We start from the raw sequence: 23124 nt of genomic DNA, 5'->3' as shown, positions 1-23124 counted from the left end.
TTCACCCCTTGTACATCTCATCACCTTACTTTTACCCACATTTATCTTTCGCTTTCTTTTATCACATACTCTCCCAAACTCTGTCACCAACTTCCTCAGTCCCTCCTCCGATCCTGCCACACGCGCAGTGTCGTCAGCAAACAACAGCTGGCACACCTCCCACTTTTCTCCATTTTCTGTAACCATCTCCAATCCCTGACCCACTACCCTTGCATTTACCTCTCGCACCACCCCATCCATGTATAAGTTGAACAGCCAGGGTGACATAACGCATCCTTGACGAAGTCCCACCTTTACCTCGAACCACTCACTCTCTCCATTTCTAATCCTGACACAAGCTCTACTACTCTCATAAAAACTCTTGACAGCTCCTAGAGGCTTTCCTCCTATCCCATATATCTGCATTACCTCCCACAGTGCCTCTCTGTCTACCCTATCATTAGCCTTTTCCAGATCCATAAAAGCCCAAAAAACATCCTTCCCCTTTCCTCTAGCTTTCTCACATATTTGTCTTACCACAAAAATCTGATCTACACAACCTCTACCCATCCTAAATCCACTGTTCCTCACCAATTACTCCCTCTGTTTCTCTCCTAATCCTCTCAATCAAGATCCTCCCATAAGCCTTCCCAACTACACTTAACAAACTAATCCCTCTGAAACTACTACATTCACACTTGTCCCCTCTTCCCTTGTAAAGTGGAACTATACAGGCACTCCTCCAGTCCTCCGGCACTCTACCCTCTCTCCAGCAAACATTAAATAACCTCACCAGCCAGTCCACCATCACTGTACCTCCTCTTTTTTAGACATTCTTCATGGCATCCATCCAGACCAGGTGCCTTAACCCCTTCATCATCTTAACAACTGCCTTCACTTCATCCTTCCTTATTTCTCCATTTTCCTCACTCATCACGGTCATTTTCATAGCATTTCCCACTGCAACTATCTTTCCCTCCCTATCCTCCTTCACATTTAGTAACTCCCTAAAATATTCTGCCCATCTTCCCCTTACTGCCTTCTCTTCCATTATCATCTCTCCATCTGCACCTTTACCTTTTCTTCTCTACTTGACTTGCCTCCTCTTCCTCTTAATTTCTTTCCAAAACATCTTTTTATTACTTTCAAAGATTAAAGAAGAATAAATTGATAAATTAGTTTGCCCTACTTTGATCTTCAGATGAACAATATAGATTAGTACACTTAACTTAGCTCACATTTCTAGTATGTATTGTGTATTTAGATTAAGGAATGATAAGTTTGCCTTACTTTGATCTTCAGACGAACAATATTAATTAGTATTTTTGACTTCCTATGTATTATATATGGCTCTTAAGTTTAGTTTATACTAATTTGTCATTTTCAATAGTTCTGTCATTAACCCGCCTGGGTCGATGGCCTCAAAATTCACAACCCCCTTGGACTGCATAAATCATAAAAAATCAACTCTTACAAATTAATCTGGAAAAAAATTCTGCTGTTAGTAGACATGACAATGCATCATCCTACAAGTTTTTATTGCTCTACTTACCATGGTTGTCTCAGAATAATAACCGATATTTGGAGAAGATTGTGGTAGCGGCAACTCTCCGCCTCTCTGGCACGGGTGCAGTGTGGTGTTTTATCTTACACTTATATTATTTACTAATATCATACTTATTTCACACTTATATTACACTTACATAACACTTATATTTAAATTTTTACGTGTTTTCACATGTTTTACGTGTTTTCACTTATATTGGCTGATTATAGTTACGTATGTTTTATCACTCATTATTCAATACGCACCCACATGTGAGTATTTATACAGCCATGAAAATTCTTATCTTACACTTATATTATTTACTAATATCATACTTATTTTACACTTATATTACACTTACATAACACTTATATTTATGTTTTTACGTGTTTTCAAATGTTTTATGTGTACTCATATTGGCTGATTATAGTTACGTATGTTGAATTGTTTTTATTTCAAAACACATTCTTTCCGTTTACGTAGTGTACCGAACATACTATTATCGACAAACTAGCCTAGGCAAAAAAAATATTGTTACATTTTATTAATTGCAAAACATATAGAAATACAAAAATACAAAATGCAATGCAAAATTAGGAAAGATTTTACTTCAAACAAAAAAATTGAAAGAATATTCAGCTGGCTGGGATGCTGATGCTGTCGGCAGCCTGCCAAAACTATCGTACTAGCGTCTCGCGGCGTGCGGAGTAATTGTTCTGCGCTGCAAGACATAACATTGCAATTCTATTACTCCATTAACTGTTAAATATTATTGCACTATCTCGTGGTCGTAAAGTCGATCAGTCGTAAGTCGACGACTACCTGTACTGGTAACCTGTTTCTTCATATCAACAATCTTAACAAATATACAACATATTTCTGTAATTCATCCATAAATAACCAGTACTTGAGTTTTTTTTTTTTTTTTGCCAGAAATAGGGGATCCACTTTTACATAAAGTTGACTATTAATTGAGGATATATGTTAGCTTATCAAATGTACATAAAGTATTCTTCAAGATCCTTAATAATAGATTAAGATAATTAATTTTTAGGTGGAAACCAAGAGAACAGGGAGTGTTTAGAAGCAGATATTTGACTTTAGGCCATTTGCAGACAATGAATCAACTGATCAGAAAATGATTGGATACAATATGCCTCTCTGTTTAGCTTTTTGCTGATTAGAAGGTATTTGACTCAGAACAAATAGCAATACTAAACTCACTACCCATGCAGGATGCAATCAAACATACCATAAAGGTTCTAGAAAACATTTATGCAAAGGGTACCACTGTAAATCAGCTAAATCAAGATACAAGAAAAGATAGAGATTGAAAAAGGAGTATAGCAAAGCAATGCCATTTCACCCAAACTATTTACAGCTTGCTTGAAAGAGATTTTCAAAAGGTTGAGTTAGGAAGACAAAGGGTTAAATATTAATGGCAAATATTTTACTTGTATAATATTTGTGGATGACATTATTCTTATTTCAGAGTGTAAGAACATACAAGATAAGAGGGAGGAGGGTGGATGGGAGTGGAGTATGTGGGGATGGAGTGGGTGGAAGTGGATTTCATGCCTTTGTTTTTTGGTGATCTCCCTCGTAAGGGGGAAAAAGCCTTTGGTATATGTAAAAACATGTAAAGGGAGGAGACTGCAAAAAACTGTAGTCTCTAAATAGTTCCATTGTCCCTTACCACCTGTCATCCCTACCCATAACATTATCCAATCTTTTCTTAAAACAACCAATTGTTTCAGTGCACACTATATGGTTACTGTCTATTCCATATGTTAACCATTCTGTTGTTAAACCAGTTCTTGTGTATTTCATTCTTAAACCTATATATGTTCAATTCAAATCCATTACTATGAGTTCTGTCCTGCTGTTTTAATATGACCTTACCTAAATCACCCTTGTTAAAGTCTTTGTTCCATTTGAATGCCTCTATTAGATCATCCAGCACTCTTTGTCTTTCCAGTGAGTGTAAGTTATGGTGCCTAAACTTGTCTTGGTATGGTAAATGTCTAATCCTTAGTATCATTTTGGTCACTCTCCTCTGTACTGATTCTAGTGAATTGATATCCATTCTGATGGATGGAGATCAAAACTGTACTGCATAGTCATGGATGAGTCTATCACCAGATAAAATCTAATGATTGTCTCTGCACTTTTGTTTGTAACCACCCTAATAATAAATTCTAATGTTCTGTTAACCCTATTCCTGGCACTACTGCATTGTTTCCTTGATTTGAGGTCTGGACTCACTAACACTCCTAAGCCTGTTAGCTGGGTTGTGTAATCCTATGTTTCACACACACTACACTTTGAAGTATTGAAGTCCATTTGCCATTTCTTTGATTATGTAAACAATTTATTAAGATCCTCCTGCAGTATCCCAGCATATTCTCCTGACCTAAAAACTTACAATCACTATCAATCCCATTGTCCAAGTCATTTATATACATAATGAACAATAAGGGACCCAAAACTGAGCCCTAGGGAACTCCACTAATAACACTACCTCATTTATATTTTACATGATTAATGGTGACCTACTATTTTCTGTCACTAATCCATTCAATCACGTTTCTTACTATGCCAAGGGCATTGATTTTATTTAGTAGTCTCTGGTGGGGCACCTTGTCAAATGCTTTGCTTAAATTGAGGTATATAACATTGTGCTTATCATTTATGTGCTGCCTTGTAGACAGTGTAAAAGTATAAAAGATTATTTACACACAACCTACCCTTGGTGAACCCATGCTGTGAGTCACAAATCAGATTATGTTTCACTAAATATTCCCTGATACTATTTGTTATAAATGATTCCTGCATTTTACCTATAACCATCAACCTGATTAGTCTGTAGTTGTGCACAGAATATTTATTACCCTATTTTGACAAAGGAACAACATCTGCCTGACTCCAAGAGATAGGCATGAATCCAGTGTCAACCGACTTACAAGATACTTATGTTAATGATGAGGGTCACATTTTATGTCACAAATGCAATATTCTTTTAGAGCATCTAGAAGCATGGACACTGAATATGTCTATGTCTAGGATAAAGAAACACCTCAGTAAATATTCTGGAAGATGAAATTTTGATGGTACAAAGGTGAGGAAGACTGCAAGTGAAAACATGTATGTTAAGGAATATCAGTTGGGGAGATTTGGCTGCCTGTTGAGCAGTGTAAAGGAACCAAGGCCTTCCATTCGTGCAAGAAGCCTTTCATTACTTTGACGGAGTTGGCCCAGCCCAGACATATCTTCTAGCATGATTTCACTTTTCCCACTTGAAGTGTAGCCACACTCAGATGCCCCTGAAAATACAGTCAGTGAGTTACAAAACAGCAAAACAAAGTGAATCTAATTACAAAGATACTCAAGTCACTTGATATATAGACAATGGATCATATCTTTACACATACCACCAAGAAATTTTACTCTGTTGAAGGAAACCCCTCTGTCATCTAATTCCATAGCTCAAAGACAATAAGTCCCATTTACTTTAAGTGGTTACCAGATAAATTTATTTGGTTAAGAGGGATTCCATCTTCACTTCCATGTAAGGGTTTAATCAAAACTATGCAATGTTTACAGAGGAAGTAATTGGTGAGGAACAGTGTGGGTTTAGGAAAGGTAGGGGTTGTGTTGATCATATTTTTGTGGTAAGGTAGATATGTGAGAAAGCTTTAGGAAAAGGTAAGGATGTTTTTTGGGCCTTTATGGATTTGGAAAAAGGTTTATGAAAGGGTAGATAGATATTGTGGGAAATTTTGCAGATATATGGGATTGGGGAAAACTGTTCAGGGCAGTCAAGAGCTTTTATGAGAGTAGGAGAGCATGTGATAGGATTGGAAATGGACAGAACAAGTGATTTGAGGTAAAGGTGGGCCTGCATCAGGAATCTAATTTTGCCATGGTTGTTCAATGTGTAAATGAATAGGGTGGTGTGGGAGGTAAAAGTGAGTGGTTATGAGCAGGGGACTGAAGATTATTAAAGAAAATGGAGAAAAGTGGGAGGTGAGCCAGTTGTTGTTTGCTGATGACATTGTGCTTGTGGCATAATCAGATGAGGGATGAAGGGAGTTAGTGACAGAGCTTGGGATGGTATGCAATAGGAGAAAGTTGAAGGTATATGTAGGTAAAAGTAAGGTGATGAGATGTACAGGGAGAGAGATTGGCAGTGAGTTTGAAGTAAATCTTAAAGGAGAGAGGCTGGAGGAAGTGGATAGCTTTAGGTATTTGGGGGTCACATGTGACAGGAAAGGGAGAAGTGGAGGTGGAAGAAAACTGTAGACTGAGAGAAACAAGTAAATACTTTGGAGGATTTAAAAGTGTCATGAGAAATAGGCATTTAGAAATGGATGAAGGGGAGATTGTGCTGATGACACTGTTTGGGGCAGATATGGAATTTAAGAGAGGCAGAAAGGTTAAGTTCAAATCTGTTTAAGATGAAATATCTGAGAAGTATGGTAGGGGTTACAAATTTGGATGGAGTGAGAAATGAGGTGAGAACTGGGGTGGAAATGGAGATGGCAGACAGGGTTGATGAAAGAGTATTAGGATGGTTTGGACACATGGAAAGAATGTGTGAAGAAAGATTAGTAAAAGAGGTGTGGAAGGGAGAGGTGGAGGGAGTGAACTTGAGGGAACAACCAAGGATGAGAGTGAAGGGGGCAATGAGGATGAGGAGAATATCTGTTGAGCAATGAAGGGAGTAGGCAAGATATAGGGGTGAATGGAGAATTGCTGGATATAGATGATACTATGATGCAAGGAAGGGAGGAGGTGGGTGGAGAGTGGTTATGTATGAATGATATTTTGACACAGCCCAAAGGGATTTCTACCCATCTTCTCTTTTTATCTGCATGAGGGGACAGAGAGGAGGGGTCACCAATTAAGTGAAGTGGCCTTGCTGTGGATGTGCTGTGTCTTGCTGCACTGCTTCTGACCCAGGGCAGTGAGTATGATACAGGGATGACCTGTCATCCATAAGAGGCTAATTAAAATTATGACTTACTTGTTACATCTGGTGTCACCTCAGATGACAAATGCCAATTGTTTCTCATTAGCCTGCAATGATCAATAACCATTCCCATACTTTTTGAAGACTTTTCAGATTCAAAAGAAAATGAAAGGACATTGTTTGAAGACTGAGAAGTGCTTAAATTCTCTGATGCATGAGACCATTCTTCTCCATCTGTACTCCCAGTATGCATTTCACCAGGTTCCTGGATATAAGGGAAAGTTTTATGAGTAGAACGTATGGACCACTTTTGGAGGAGAGAGAAAAAAAAAAATATATATATATATATATATATATATATATGTATATATATATAGATATATATATGTATATATATATATATATATATATATATATAATGTATAAATATATATATATATATATATCTATATATATATATATATATATAAGATTATATACACACATTTCTATCAACCACAATGCACTTTAATTCTAAACCATCAAAATCGGAAGAACCGTGGAGGCACATGCAGATATTGAAACATGGTATGTCAAGGACTCGAACCAACGGCTAGCATGTGACCAATGCTTGTAGTGACTTAACCACAACACCATTGAGTCCTCGGGCGTACCACATTTCAATTTCTGCATGTGCCTCCACGGTTCTTCCGATGTTGATGGTTTAGAATTAAAGTGCATTGTGGTTCATAAAAATGTATCTCTAGTCACTGGAACTCTTTCAGTGTTGTACATTTATATATATATATATATATATATATATATATATATATATATATATATATATATATATATACACACACACACACACATATATATACAATTTGGAAAAAGCAAAAACAGAATAACAGGATCATATAAATTGGGAGAAGAAGGAATAAAAAAAAAAGTAGAAAATGAGAAGGACCTGGGAGTCATTGTCATGAATAATATGTCACCTGATAAACATATAAATAAGATTTTTGGAGAAACTTATAATTTAATAAGAACAATCAAAGTGACATTTACATACCTGGATGAAGAAATGGTGAAGAAAATCCTAATCACCCTGATAAGACCAAGATTGGAATATGCAGCAACGATGTGGTCACCAAGTACAAAAAAAATGTATAAAAAAACTTGAAAGAATACAAAGAGCAATTACAAAATTGGCACCAACACTCTCAAAACTATCATATGAAGAGAGACTAGCAAAACTTGAGCTACAGACACTAGAGCAAAGAAGAGAGAGAGGAGATTTGATAGCTATTTACAGAATCATGAAAGGCATAGAAATTATTGATAGAGAGAATCTGATAAAATGGGATGATAGAAATACAAGAGGGCACGGAAAGAAAATCAAGAAAGACAGCTATAGAAGAGATCTGAAAAATAACAGCTTTCTTCACAGAGTAATAGACAGTTGGAACAAGTTAGATGAGAAAGTGGTGTGTGCAAAAACAATACATGAATTTAATAATAGTTTAGATAAAATGAGATGTGAAGACGGGACACCACAAGCATAGCTCCCTTCCCGTAAAATACAACTAGGTAAATACACATATGTATATATATACACACACACACACACACACTTCAACGAACGGGCGGCGTAGAGGACGTTCTGAAAAAAGTGAAAATTCGAAGATACTAAAGCAAAGGAAGTACCTATTGTATTTACAGGGCGGGGGGGAAATTGCACGTGGGGTAGTGGGAAAGTAGGGAAAGAGGAGAAGGGGAGGGATTGCTGAGGGAAATGGAAGGAAATGAGGAAGGAGAAGACTTGGCCCAGGCAGACAGACGAAATGTAAACAAGAAACGGCCCCCCGACCAGCTGAGTGACGACGAAATGTCTAATGAAAATGTAAAGATCAGAAACATAGATAAAAGCAGTTCAATGGAAGGTGAGGATGATAATTTCCAAGGATTTAATGAAAGGGCGGCGGATACCAACCTCCCCCGACTGAAAAAACTGGAAGAAAAACTTGAACAAATGTCTGACAACTGGGAAGTTAGGTTTGGCAAGATGACTAAAATTGCCGAGAGGTTTGAAAAATTGGAAAAACTAGAGAAGGCGAACAAAAACTTAACTGATGAAATAGAAGACCTAAAAAGACAGTTAAGAGAAGTAAAGGTGGAAAATGAGGAATTGAAGAGGAATAGTAAAGAAAACAGAGAAACTATAACTAAAGAAGCTAAAAATTGGAAGACAACCCAAGAAGAAAACAAAGTTTCATTCACTGACATAATCAAACAGCAATTGAAAGAACATACTGAAGACTCAGTTATTAAAGTGATGAGACAGAAGGAGAATATAGTAAGAGATTTAGCAGACAAGAAATGTATAATTATATTAGGAATGGAAGAGAAACACAACCCAGATAGAACCACAAGAATCAATGAGGAAAACGAAAAAGTAAGCCAATTACTAGAATCAGTACAGGAAGATGAACCGGAAATTATGAAGCAAATCGAAGAGAAATTTAGACTTGGAAAGTATAGCACAGACAAGACCAGACCAATTAAGATTAAATTCAAGTCCCAAACGACGGCAGAGAATATCTTATCCAAAACAGGGAAACTAGCAATAAGTGAACAATATAAAAAGGTATGGATAAAAAGGGAAATGAATAAAGAGGAAAGAGAGGAAGAAAAACAGAAAAGACTTAAAGCTAAGGCAAAAAACGAGAACAGAACGGGGTCAGAAAAAGAGAGATTCTATTGGAGAGTAGTGAATATGAAACTAAAGAAAGTCGACATACAAGAGAAAAACAAAAGGGAAACAGAGAACACAATGGAAGTGGCAGAAAACTAAGAGTGTCTTACACAAATATAGATGGATTAATAACAGGATTGAATGAGCTGAATGATTATTTGAAGGAAAAAGAACCAGACATAATGGGAATTGTAGAAACAAAATTAAAAGGTCCACTACCACCCAACAGTGTAGGACATGATGCATATAATTATTGGATTAGAAACAGAGAAAAAGCAAGGGGGTGGAGTTATGTTCCTGACTAAGAAGGATATAAACGTGAAGTGTGTCACATATGGAAAGAATACAGTAGAGATGATAATGATGGAAGTAGAAGACAGAGATAAGAAGAGCAGAAAGTTTGCGATAAATTATGTGCCCCCGAAAACAGCCTCATGGGAAGAGAGTGAACATAAAAGTATGTTAGAGAACACAAAGATAGCAGTAAACAAGATAATGGAAGATGGAGGAAAAATAGTTATGATGGGCGACTTTAATTGCAAAGAAATCTGCTGGGAAGAAATGACAGTAAAGGGTGGAGACGGCTCATGGGGAAACGCTCTACTTGAGATGATTACTGACCATACAATGACACAATGGATACAGGAGAACACCAGGTATAGAAATGAAGAAGAACCATCGAGACTAGACCTAATAATTACATCTGAACCTAGAATAGTGGACAAGATTGAATATAAAACACCAATAAGTAAAAGTGACCACATATTGATTGAACTGGAACTTAATGAAGAAAAATATATCAAAAGAAATGAACAATATAGAAAAGGAAGAATGATGTATGAAAAAACAAACTTTGATAAAATAAGAGAATTCTTTCAAAAAGAAAACTGGGAAGAAATATACAAAGAGGAAACAACAGTAGAAGAGAAATGGAATATTTTGACAAAAATTTACAAAAAAGGAGTGGAAGAGTATGTCCCAAGACAAAAACAAGAAAAAGAATATGTAAAATGCTGGTACAACAAAAGTTGTAGGGAGTTAAAAGACAAAAGAGACAAAGCCTGGACCAAATGGAAAAAATACAGAAAACCTGAAAAATGGAAAATATATACCTCTTATAGAAATGAATATGTACAAACGTACAGAGAGGAAAAGAGAAAATATGAAAAAGATGTCATAGAAAAGTGTAAAGATCAACCAAAACTATTCTACAGATTTGTAAACAATAAACTGAAAAACAAACAAGACTTGGAGAAATTAAGGCAAGGGGGTTGAATACACTGAGAAATGGAAATGGCGGAAATTATGAACAAACATTTTAAATCAGTGTTTACAAGGGAGAACATACAACCTGAAGAGAATGAATGGAAAGAGAAAGTACCCCCTATGGAAGAAATAGAAGTAACAAAGAATGAAATATTGACACACTTGAGTAATCTTGATGTCAGAAAATCGCATGGACCAGATGAAATAGCAAACTGGATTCTGAAAGAATGCTGGAATGAACTGGCAGACAAAATACATAGCATACTAAACAGTTCCTTGAAAGAAGGAAAAGTTCCAGAAGATTGGAAAAAAGCAAATATAGTACCTATATATAAAGGAGGAAATAAAGAAGAACCTACCAACTATAGACCAGTCTCTCTAACAAGTACAATAGCAAATATTTGTGAAAGAATTATCAAAAGTAGATGGGTAAAATATTTAGAAAAAAACAAAGTGAACAGTATAGATTCAGACAAGGACGATCATGCGTCACCAATTTAATATGTTTCTATTCAAGGCTAATAGATATAATACAAGAAAGAGATGGATGGGCGGACTGTGCATTTCTAGACCTAAAGAAAGCTTTTGACAAAGTACCACATAAAAAGTTGCTTAACCCCTTCCATACGGTGCCGCCTACGTAGGCGTCATGAGGAGCAAGTGGATTCGTGACGCTGCCATATCGGCGTCTTGATTATATTTATTGTAGTAGCCCCTGTGTTTTTACATTCTCCCAAATGTGCCCTGAATCCCATTCTCTGTGGTTTTCAAAATTCGCGGGTGAAAGAGAGAACGATCGATATAAGCGGTGACTATATTTTATGATGCGAGTATTATTACGACACGTCGTGCGGCTGGCATTGGCTGCTGCCCGCGAGATTTAAGTCCGGAGTGAAGTGGTTAAGAAATTAGAAACTGAAGGAGGAATACAGGGCAAACTGCTAAATTGGATGGAAGACTTTTTGCAAGAAAGAAAAATGAGAGTAGTGATAAGAGACCAGCACTCAAAATGGGATGAAGTAATAAGCGGTGTTCCGCAGGGAACAGTTCTGGCCCCAATAATGTTTGCTATATATATTAATGATATGGATGAAGGAATTGAAAGCTATATGAGCTTCTTTGCAGATGATGCAAAACTACTGAAAAGTGTGAAAACAGAAGAAGATTGTGAATCACTACAGAGAGATCTAAATAAAGTACAGGAATGGAGTAGGAAGTGGGAGATGGAGTTCAATACAAAAAAGTGTAGTATAATGGAATTTGGAAAAAGCAAAAACAGAATAACAGGAGCATATAAATTGGGAGAAGAAGGAATAAAGAAAGTAGAAAATGAGAAGGACCTGGGAGTCATTGTTATGAATAATATGTCACCTGAGAAACATATAAATAAGATTTTTGGAGAAACTTATAATTTAATAAGAACAATCAAAGTTGCATTTACATACCTGGATGAAGAAATGGTGAAGAAAATCCTAATCACCCTGATAAGACCAAGATTGGAATATGCAGCAACAATATGGTCACCAAGTACAAAAAAATATATAAAAAAACTTGAAAGAATACAAAGAGCAATTACAAAATTGGCACCAACACTCTCAAAACTATCATATGAAGAGAGACTAGAAAAACTTGAACTATAGACACTAGAGCAAAGAAGAGAGAGAGGAGATTTGATAGCTATTTACATTATCATGAAAGGCATGGAAATTACTGATAGAGAGAATCTGATAAAATGGGATGACAGAAATACAAGAGGACACGGAAAGAAAATAAAAAAGACAGCTATAGAAGAGATTTGAAAAAGAACAGCTTTCCTCACAGAGTAATAGACAGTTGGAACAAGTTAGATGAGAAAGTGGTGTGTGCAAAGACAATACATGAATTTAAAAATAGTTTAAATAAAATGAGATATGAAGACGGGACCCCACGAGCATAGCTCCCCTTCCTGTAAAATACAACTAGGTACAACTAGGTAAATACACACTAAGGAAAAAACGAGAACAGAACAGAGTCAGAAAAAGAGAAATTCTATTAGATAGTAGTGAATATGAAAATAAGGAAATACGACATACTAGAGAAAAACAAAAGGGAATCAGAATACAATGGAAGTGGCAGAAAACTAAGAGTGTCTTATACAAATATAGATGGATTAATAGCAGGACTGAATGAGGTGAATGATTATCTGAAGGAAAAAGAACCGGACATAATGGGAATTGTAGAAACGAAATTAAAAGGTCCACTACCACTCAACAGTGTAGGCAATGATGCATATAATTATTGGATTAGAATCAGAGAGACAAAACAAGGGGTGGAGTTATGTTCCTGACTAAGAAGGATATAAACGTGAGGTGTGTCATATATCGAAAGAATACAGTAGAGATGATTATGATTGAAGTGGAAGACAGAGATAAGAAGAGCAGGAAGTTTGTGATAAATTATGTGCCTCCAAAAACAGCCTCGTGGGAAGAGAGTGAACATAAAAGTATGTTAGAAGACACAAAGATAACATTAAATAAGATAATGGAAGATGGAGGAAGAATAGTTATGATGGGCGACTTTAATTGCAAAGAAGTCTGCTGGGAAGAGATGACAGTAAAGGGTGGAGATGGCTCATGGGGAAATGTTCTACTCGAGATGATTATTGACCATACAATGACACAGTGGATACAGGAGAACACTAGGTATAGAAATGAAGAACCATCGAGACTAGACCTAATAATCACATCTGAACCTAGAATAGTGGAAAAGATTGAATATAAAACACCAATAAGTAAAAGTGACCACATATTGATTGAACTGGAACTAAATGAGGAAAAATACATAAAAAGAAATGAACAATAGAAAAGGAAGAATGATGTATGAAAAAACAAACTTTGATAAAATAAGAGAATTCTTTCAAAAAGAAAACTGGGAAGAAATATACAAAGAAGAAACAACAGCGGAAGAGAAATGGAATATTTTGAGAAAAAAAAATGACAAAAAAGGAGTGGAAAAGTATGTCCCAAGACAAAAACAAGAAAAAGAATATATAAAGTGCTGGTACAGCAAAAGTTGTAGAGAGTTAAAAGACAAAAGAGATAAAGCTTGTACCAAATGAAGAAATACAAAAGGTCTGAAAAATGGAAAATATATACTTGTTATAGAAATGAATATGTACAAGTGTGCAGAGACGAAAAGAGAAAATATGAAAAAGATGTCATAGAAAAATGTAAAGATCAACCAAAATTATTTTACAGATTTGTAAACAACAAACTGAAAAACAAACAAGATTTGGAGAAATTAAGACAAGAAGGAGTTGAATACACAGAGGAAATAGAAATGGCGGAAATTATGAACAAGCATTTTAAATCAGTGTTTACAAGGGAGAACATACAACCTGAAGAGATAGAATGGAAAGAGAAAGTCCCCCCTATGAAAGAAATAGAAGTAACAAAGAATGAAATAATGAAACACTTGAGTAATCTTGATGTCAGAAAATCGCATGGACCAGATGAAATAGAACATACATACATATACCAAGGCTTTTTCCCCCTTTCAAGGGAGGTAGCCAAAAAGGGAAAGGCATAAATACACTCCCACCCATTTCATCCCTAAATACAATCTACACCCCTCCCACCCTCCCTCTCATCTGAGCACCTCCTGGATGACGGGTCATCCCTGCACCTTGCCCACCGCCCTGGGTCAGAAGCAGTGTCGCAAGACACAGCACATCCACAGCAAGGCCGCTTCATTTAATCGGCGACCCCACCCTCACCGTCCCCCCTTGCATATAAGGAGAGGACGGGGAGAACTCCCTTCGGGCTGCGTCAAAATTTACTCACACATACTACCCCACCCCCCACCCATTCCTCCTCATGCAATCACAACATCATCCATATACAACCATTCTCCACTCACCATGAAATAGAACATAAGAACATAAGAAATAAAGGAGACTGCAAAAGACCATAAGGCCTACACTAGGCAGCTCCGTATCCATCACCACCTGTCATCCCCATCCATAAAGTTGTCTAATCGTTTTTTAAAACAACTGATAGTTTCAGCGCTTACTACATGGTTACTAAGTTTATTCCGTTCATCGACCACCCTATTAGTAAACCAATTCTTGCCTATTTCCTTCTTAACCCCTTCCATACGGTGCCGCACATGTAGGCGTCATGGGGAGCGAGTGTATTCGCGAGGCTGCCATATCGGCGTCTTGATTATATTTATTGTAGTCGCCCCTCCATAATGACATTCTTTCTAATTCTTTTGTAATCGCATTTTCTATGGTTATCAAAATTCACGGGTGAAGAGAGAACGATCAATATAAGCGGTGACTATATTTTATGATGCGAGTATTATTACGACACGTCGTACGGCTGGCATTGGCTGCTGCCACCGAGATCTAAGTCCATGACGCCTACGTGTGCGGCACCGTATGGAAGGGGTTAAATCTAAATTTGTCCAGTTTATACCCATTACTGCGAGTCCTGCCCTGTTGTTTTATTATGATGACCTTGTTTGCATCACCCTTGTTATAGCCTTTGATCCACTTGAACACTTCTATTAGATCACCCCGCACTCTGCATATTTCCAGAGAGTGTAAGTTTAGGTGCCTAAGCCTCTCTTCGTAAGGCAAATTTCCGAGTCCTTGTATCATTTTGGTCATTCTTCTCTGTACTGATTCTAGTGAATTTATGTCCATTCTGTAGGACGGAGACCAAAACTGTACCGCATAGTCAAGGATGGGTCTAACTATCGCTAGAGTTTAATAATTACCTCTGCACTTCTATTCGTTACCGTTCTAGTGATGAAGCCTAATGCTCTGTTAGCTTTATTTCTGGCACTAATACACTGCTTCCTGTTTTTAAGGTCCGGACTCACCAGAACTCCCAAGTCCCTCTCGCACTCAGATTTTTCTAAAAATGTGTTATCTAAGTTGTATCTATTTTTGGGGTTGTGTAGCCCTACGTTTAACACGCTACACTTAGAGATATTGAAGTTCATTTGCCATTTCACCGACCATGTTAACAGCTTATTAAGGTCATCCTGCAGAATCTGGGTGTCGTCTCCTGACCTAATTAGGCGTCCTATTTTAGTGTCGTCCGCAAACTTACTAACATCACTATTTAACCCTTCGTCTAAGTCGTTCATATACATAATGAACAACAAGGGACCCAAAACCGAGCCCTGGGGGACCCTGCTAGTAACATTGCCCCACCTAGATTTTATTCCATTTATGGTGACCCGCTGTTTTCTGTTACTAATCCAAGCTCTAATCCATTCTAACACTTTTCCTCCTATGCCATGGGCTTTGATTTGATTTAGTAGTCTCTGGTGTGGCACTTTGTCGAACGCTTTGCTAAAGTCAAGGTAAATAACATCGTAATTTTCATTGTTGTCTGACGCCTTATATACCTTAGTGTAAAAGGATAGAAGATTAGTCACACATGACTTACCCTTGGAGAAACCGTGCTGTGAAACACGAATTAAATTATGCCCTTGAATGTGTTCTCTGAGTCTATTTACTATTATTGATTCAAGCATTTTTCCTATAACCGATGTCAAACTGATTGGCCTGTAGTTGCATATAGACGATCTATCTCCCTTCTTAAAAACAGGAACAACGTTTGCCTGCCTCCAAGCAGTTGGAACAGAACCAGTGTCTACCGATTTATTGAATATTTCAGTTAACTGGTCGCAGATTTCAAATTTACACTCTTTAAGCATTCTTGGAAAAATTTCGTCTGGACCCGGAGATTTTGTAGCTTTAAGTCTGTCAATTTGCTTGACTACTTCTTCTTTACTAATGCTGATATTAGTTAGACTACTTTCTTCATCCCCTCTGAAAATCGGATCGCAGTCAGGTACTTTATCTAACCTCTCATTAGTAAACACCGATAGAAAATAATTGTTAAACTCCTCACTCATTTTTTCTTCCGATTCAATGACATTTTCATCGTTTTTAATTGGTCCTATTCTTTCTTTATTTTTTGTTCTATAGAGGTGAAAGAAACCCTTTGGGTTGGATTTTGCTTGACTGGCAACCTTGATTTCATAATTACGTTTCGCTGAACGTGTATTCCTTTTAACCAGCTTTGCCATTTCGATATATCTTGATCTAAGGTGTGATTCCCCGTTTTTCATTTTTACGTAAATTCCTCTTTTCATTCCGATCTCATGTTTCAATCTGTCCGTCATCCATTTGGGAGTATTACTATTTTTCCGTATTGACTTTAGGGGGATAAATGTATTTTGTGCATTAATAATTAGATCAGTTAGATTGTTATACATTTCATTTAAATTACTGACCTGACTGTTGGGCCCTCACCCCCAATTGACCTGACCTAAGGTATGTGTATTACCCTCCTTGACCCAGACCTGACCTAAGGTATGCATATTACCCTCCATGACCCACACCTGACTACCAGCCCCGCAACGAGAATCAAGAATGTCTGAAACGTCCGCCTAGCCTTTTTGTATTCAATTTCAAATAGGTTTTTATATTGTCAAAGTTTGCTTTCCGGAAGTCTGGTACTTGAACGTTATTCGTACTTTTTATTTTTTCCCAAATAACATTAAATCTTATTTCTTGATGATCGCTAAAGCCTAGACTATCTCCCACTATTACGCTGCTAATTTGGTGCTCATTATTTGTTAGAATTAAGTCCAGGGTATTTTGTCCCCTCGTAGGATCGGTAATCATTTGTTTTAGGAAATTATCCTGCACCACATCTAGGAATTTCTTCGCTTCATGATCGCCTATTAAAGTTTCCCAGTCAATGTTTCTATAGTTAAAATCTCCCATGATTACAACGTTTTTGTACTGGGACACTGTGAATTTCATGAATCAGGGAATCAGTCTCCTCAATGCTGAGGTTAGGAGGTCTATACAAGACGCCAATAATAACTTTCTTATTCTTGCCTATAATCTCTACCCAAATAGATTCCGTACAGTCCTCTTCCTTAATCGAATTGTTGATAATACAGTTTAATGTATAGCAAACAGGATTTCAAAACTATCATATGAAGAGAGACTAGCAAAACTTGAACTACAGACACTAGAGCAAAGAAGAGAGAGAGGAGATTTGATAGCTATTTACAGAATCATGAGAGGCAGAGAAATTATTGATAGAGAGGATCTAATAAAATGGGATGATAGAAATACAAGAGGACACGGAAAGAAAATCAAGAAAGACAGCTATAGAAGAGATCTGAAAAAGAACAGTTTTCCTCACAGAGTAATAGACAGTTGGAACAAGTTAGATGAGAAAGTAGTGTGTGCAAAAACAATACATGAATTTAAAATAGTTTAGATAAAATGAGATATGAAGACGGGACACCATGAGCAGAGCTCCCCTTCCCATAAAATACAACTAGGTAAATACTAGGTAAATACACACACGCACTGAAAAACTGTGCCAAGGAAGTCATGAATATACAGAAGAAGAAATAGCAGAAATTATGAGCAATCATTTCAAATCGGTATTCACAACTAAGAGCTCACCTAACTGTGAGGGAATAGAGACAGAAATCCCCCAAATGAAGGAAATAACTGTAACAAAGAAGAAAATCAGTGACCAAATAAAAAACCTTGATGTCAGAAAATCGCATGGTCCAGATGGAATTACAAATTGGATACTGAAAGAATGCGTAGAGGAGTTAACAGATAAAATATACAATATAATCAAATGCTCGCACAAAGAAGGAAAGGTACCACAAGACTGGAAAAATGGAAATATTGTACCAATATATAAAGGAGGAAACAAGGAAAATCCAACTGGTCTCCCTAACAAGCACAGTAGCAAAAATATGTGAACAAAATATCAAAAGTAGATGGTTAAACACCAGGAAGAAAAAACTATAATGAACTCAAATCAATTTGGATTTAGACAAAGTAGATCATGTACACCAAACCTGATCTGCTTCTATTCGAAACTAATAGATATAATACAAGAGAGGGATGGATGGGCAGACTGTGCCTATCTAGACCTACAAAAAGCATTTGATAAGGTACCACACAAGAAATTAATAAGAAAAATAGAATCAATAGGTGGCATCGGAGATATATCATTAGAATGGATGGAGGACTTCCTGACTGGGAGAAAAATGAGGGTAGTAGTTAAAGACAAATACTCGAAGTGGGAAGAAATGATAAGGGGTGTCCCACAGGGGTTGATGCTGGCTACAATCATGTTTGCCATATATATAAATGACATGGATGAAGTAGTTGAGTGTTATATGAATTTCTTCGCAAATGACGCAAAAATACTGAAGAAAGTAAGAACAGAAGAGGACTGTGATTCATTACAATCAGACCTGGACAAAATCTGGAAATGGACACAAAAGTGGGAAGTGAACTTCAATATCAAGAAATGTAGTATAATGGAGTTTGGGAAAAAACAGAATTTCAAAAAATTATAAAATTGGTGAAGAAGAAATAAAAAAAGTGTACTTGGAAAGAGACCTTGGGTTAATAATCATCAAAGACATGACACCAGATAAACATATAAACAAAATAGTCGGAGAAACCTTCAACCTAGTAAGGTCAATGAAAGTGGCATTTGACTATTTGGATGAAATGATTAAAAAAATATTAGATACATTGATTAGACCAAAAATGGAATAAGCAGTGACAATATGGACACCCAGTACTAAAAAGAATATAAGGAAATTAGAAAGAATACAGAGAGCAATGACAAAGTTGGCACCAGCTCTTTCCAAATTAACATACGAACAAAGATTATCCAAATTGGAACTACCAACACTGGAGCAGAGAAGAGAAAGAGGTGATCTACTGACTAAATACAGAATCATGATAGGAATGGAAATCCTTGATAGGAATGATTTACTAAAAAAATGACAATGGAAAAACAAGAGGTCATGAAAAGAAACTCAAAAAGGATAACTATAGAAGAGATCTGGAGAGATTAAAAAAAAAAAAAAAAAAAAAAAAAAACAAAAAAAAAAAAAGCTTCCCACACAGAGTACTGGACATCTGGAATAACTTCGATAAAGAAACAGTGTGTGCAAATGCTATTCAGGATTTTAAGAAAAAATTTGATGCTGAAAGATACAAAGACGGGTCACCATGAGCATAGCTCCCTTCCTGTATAATACAACTAGGTAAATACAATCCCTCTTATCTTAGCACCTCCTGGATGATGGGTCATCCCTGCACCTTGCTTCTGACCCAGGGCAGTGGACAAGGTGCAGGGATGACCCGTCATCCAGGAGGTGCTAAGATAAGAGGGAGGGTGGAGGGGTGTGGAGTGTATTCAGGGATGGAATGGGTGGGAATGATTTTATGCCTTTTCCTTTTTGGCTACCTCCCTTGTAAGGGGGGAAAAGCCTTGGTATATGTATGTATGTAAATACAATCTCCTCTTAGCATCCATTCCCAAATGTCTATTTCTCACTACACTTTTTAATCCACCAAGGCACTTACTCGCTTCTCTCAATCTACATTCTACCTCCACCTCCACTCCTCCCTTTCCTGCCACATTCGCACCCAAGTATCTAAAACTATCCACTTCCTCCAGTCTCTCTCCCTTAATGCTCACTTCCAGTCTGCTGCTACTTTCACCCCATGTACATCTCATCACCTTACTTTTACCCACATTTATCTTCAACTTCCTTCTTTCATACACTCTCCCAAACTCTGTCACAACTTCCTCAATCCCTTCTCTGATCCTGCTACAAGTGCAGTGTCGTCCGCAAACAACAGCTGGCTCACCTCCCACTTTTCTCCATTTTCTTTAACCATCTCCAATCCCTGACCCACTGCTCTTGCATTCACCTCTCACACCACCCCATCCATGTATAGATTGAACAGCCAGGGTGACATAACACATCCCTGATGAAGTCCCACCTTTACCTCAAACCACTCACTCTCTCCATTTCTAATCTTAACACAAGCTCTACTACTCTTGTAAACTCTTGACTGCTCCTAATAACTTTCCTCCTATCTCATATATCTGCAATACCTCCCACAGTGCCTTCCTGTCTACTCTGTTGTAAGCCTTATCCAAATCCATAAAAGCTGAAAAAACATCCTTACCTTTTCCTATAGCTTTCTCACATATATGTCTTACCACAAAAATCTGATCTAAACCCTTACCTGTCCTAAACCCACTGTTCTTCACCAATTACTCCCTCTGTTCCTATCCTAATCCTCTCAATCAACACCCTCCCATAAGCCTTCCCAACTACACTTAACAAACTAATCCCTCTGAAATTACTACAGTCACACTTGTCCCCCTTTCCCTTGTAAAGCGGAACTATACAGGCACTCCTCCAGCCCTCTGGCACTCTACCCTCTCTTAACCACTTCAGTACGGGACTTAAATCTCGCGGGCAGCAGCCAATGCCAGCCATATGACGTAACGTAATAATATTCGCATCATAAAATATAGTCACCGCTGATATCGATCGTTCTCTCTTTCACCCGCGAATTTTGAAAACCACAGAGAATGGGATTCAGGGCGCATTTGGGAGAATGTAAAAACACAGGGGCGACTACAATAAATATAATCAAGACGCCGATATGGCAGCGTCGCGAATCCACTTGCTCCTCATGACGCCTACGTGTGCGGCACCGTATGGAAGGGGTTAAACAAACATTAAATAACCTCACCAGCCAGCCCACCATAACTGTACATCCTTTCTTCAGACATTCTACATGGCATCCATGTAACCCAAGTGCCTTACCTGCTCTCATCATCTTAACCCCTTCCATACGGTGCCGCATACGTAGGCAGCATGAGGAGCAAGTGGATTCACGAGGCTGCCATATTGGCGTCTTGATTATATTTATTGTAGTTGCCCCTGCGTAATGACATACTCTCTAAACTGTCTTCATCACATTTTCTATGGTTATCAAAATTCACGGGTGAAAGAGAGAACGATCGATATAAGCAGTGACTATATTTTATGATGCGAGTATTATTACGACACATCGTACATCTGGCAGCTAATGCTGTCCGCAAGATTTTGGCCCGTACTGAAGAGGTTAATAGCTGCTTTCACTTCATCTTTTCCTATTTCTCCTCCATTTTTCTCACTCATCACTCATTTTCTTAGCGTTTCCCACTGCAACTACCTTTCCCTCCCTATTCTCCTTCACATTTAGCAACTTCCTAAAATACTCTGCCCACCCCTTCCTCTTACTGCCTTCTCTTCCATTATCATCTCTCCACCTGCACCTTTAACCTTTTCCTCTCTACTTGATTGGCCTCCTCTTCCTCTTTTATTTTCTTTCCAAAACATCTTTTTATTACTTTCAAAATTTTCTGTCATAATCTTACTCCATTTCACATCTGCTCTCCTTTTTGCTTCCTTTATCTTATGCTTAACTTCTCTTTTCTTTATTTTGTATCTTTCATATGATTCCCTTGTCCTAATTTGTAGCCAATCTATGAAGGCCTGCTTCTTCTCTTCTACACCCTTCTTTACTTCCTCATCCCACCACTCACTACCCTTCCTTCTATTTCCTCCCGCCCTCCTTGTTCCACACATCATCTTTGCACACCTTAAAACTCCCTCCTTGAACCATCCCCATTCCTCCTCCACTCCTAGTTCTACTCTATCCTTCACTCCCTCCCACTCCCTCTCTCAGCTTCTTCTTATATTCCTTCTTCTTTTCTTTCTCATTTAAGCAGTTCACTCTAAGTACCTCCCTACCTTCTGCCCCTTTCCTCTTTCTCCACCTATTCTCCACTCTTAATTTACCTTTCACCAAAAAATGATCTGATATTCCCCCACTCTCTCCCCTTAGAACATTTACATCCTTAACTCTTCCTACCATATTCCTGGTCACCACTATATAGTCCATTAATGCTCTATCTGCCACCCTTTCATCCACCACCATGAGTACTTATGCTTGATTTTCTTCTTAAACACTGTATTTGCTATCATCAACTCTCTTTCAAGACACATCTCCACCATCAATTGTCCACTATGATTTTTATCTGGAATTCCATACTTCCCAATCACTCCATCTATTGGCTCATTTCCTACCCTAGCATTAAGGTCTCCCAATACAACTACATTGACATTTCTCCCTAATCCCTCTATGCACTCATTTAAATTTACCCAAAAAGCCTCCTTTTCCTCTACATTCTTCTCACTACTTTTCTTTTTCCAATAACTCCATATATAGAGAGGCCATCACTGCACTTAAAGGACTACCCATAGCGAGACCTCAGTGTTGTTGTTGTTGTTGTTGTCGTTAACCCTTGACTGTCTGTCCGAGCAGTCCCGTCTCCCCAAGGAATGCCATAGCCGAAACTGGGTTTTCCCACAAATCCTTTATAGAGCGTATGTTGTGTTGTTTGCGTGCATGATTGTGTATAATGCAGTCTTCCATTATGTGTTGTATGGTATGGGGTGAAGTGTTACATCCTGGGCAGCTGTTCACAACGCGGTCATCCAGCCTCTTCTGGTAGCTTAGAAGTGCTGGGTGGTGACCGCACCGCAGTCTGGCCAAGTGGACTCTGTCCTTTCGTGGGAGAGAGGATTCAGAAGGGTGGATATCAGGGGGTCTGGCATGCAGCAGTGTGTTGTCTTTCAGTGTGTTAATGGAGCGGTGAGTGATATGATTATGAATATGTTTCCGGAGGCTGGTATTTGGTGGATGTGGAGGAA

At 37.8% G+C, this 23124-nt stretch overlaps 1 protein-coding gene across 9 annotated transcripts in view; it reads right to left on the bottom strand.

Moving 5' to 3' along the window:
* Positions 1–2414: 2414 nt before the first annotated feature.
* Positions 2415–23124, bottom strand: part of LOC143022159 (uncharacterized) — a 242939-nt gene continuing 222229 nt past the window's right edge. For 4 of the 9 annotated variants that reach the window (XM_076180229.1, XM_076180228.1, XM_076180230.1 and 1 more), the window contains 2 exons: positions 6552–6762; positions 2421–4848 (listed from right to left, as the gene is read on the bottom strand). In XM_076180229.1, coding sequence (XP_076036344.1) covers positions 4685–4848; positions 6552–6762 — 375 coding nt within the window. In that variant the 3' untranslated portion in view covers positions 2421–4684. Of the gene's footprint in view, positions 4849–6551; positions 6763–23124 lie in introns of all 9 variants that reach the window. The other 5 variants (XM_076180232.1, XM_076180227.1, XM_076180236.1 and 2 more) reach the window with 5 other exon arrangements.

The sequence above is a fragment of the Oratosquilla oratoria genome, chromosome 44 (assembly GCF_046742065.1).
Source record: "Oratosquilla oratoria isolate Oo_2021 chromosome 44, ASM4674206v1, whole genome shotgun sequence".
NCBI lineage: Eukaryota > Metazoa > Arthropoda > Malacostraca > Stomatopoda > Squillidae > Oratosquilla > Oratosquilla oratoria.
Note: the sequence above shows the minus strand (reverse complement) of the source record. Positions and strands in the feature narration are given on the sequence as shown.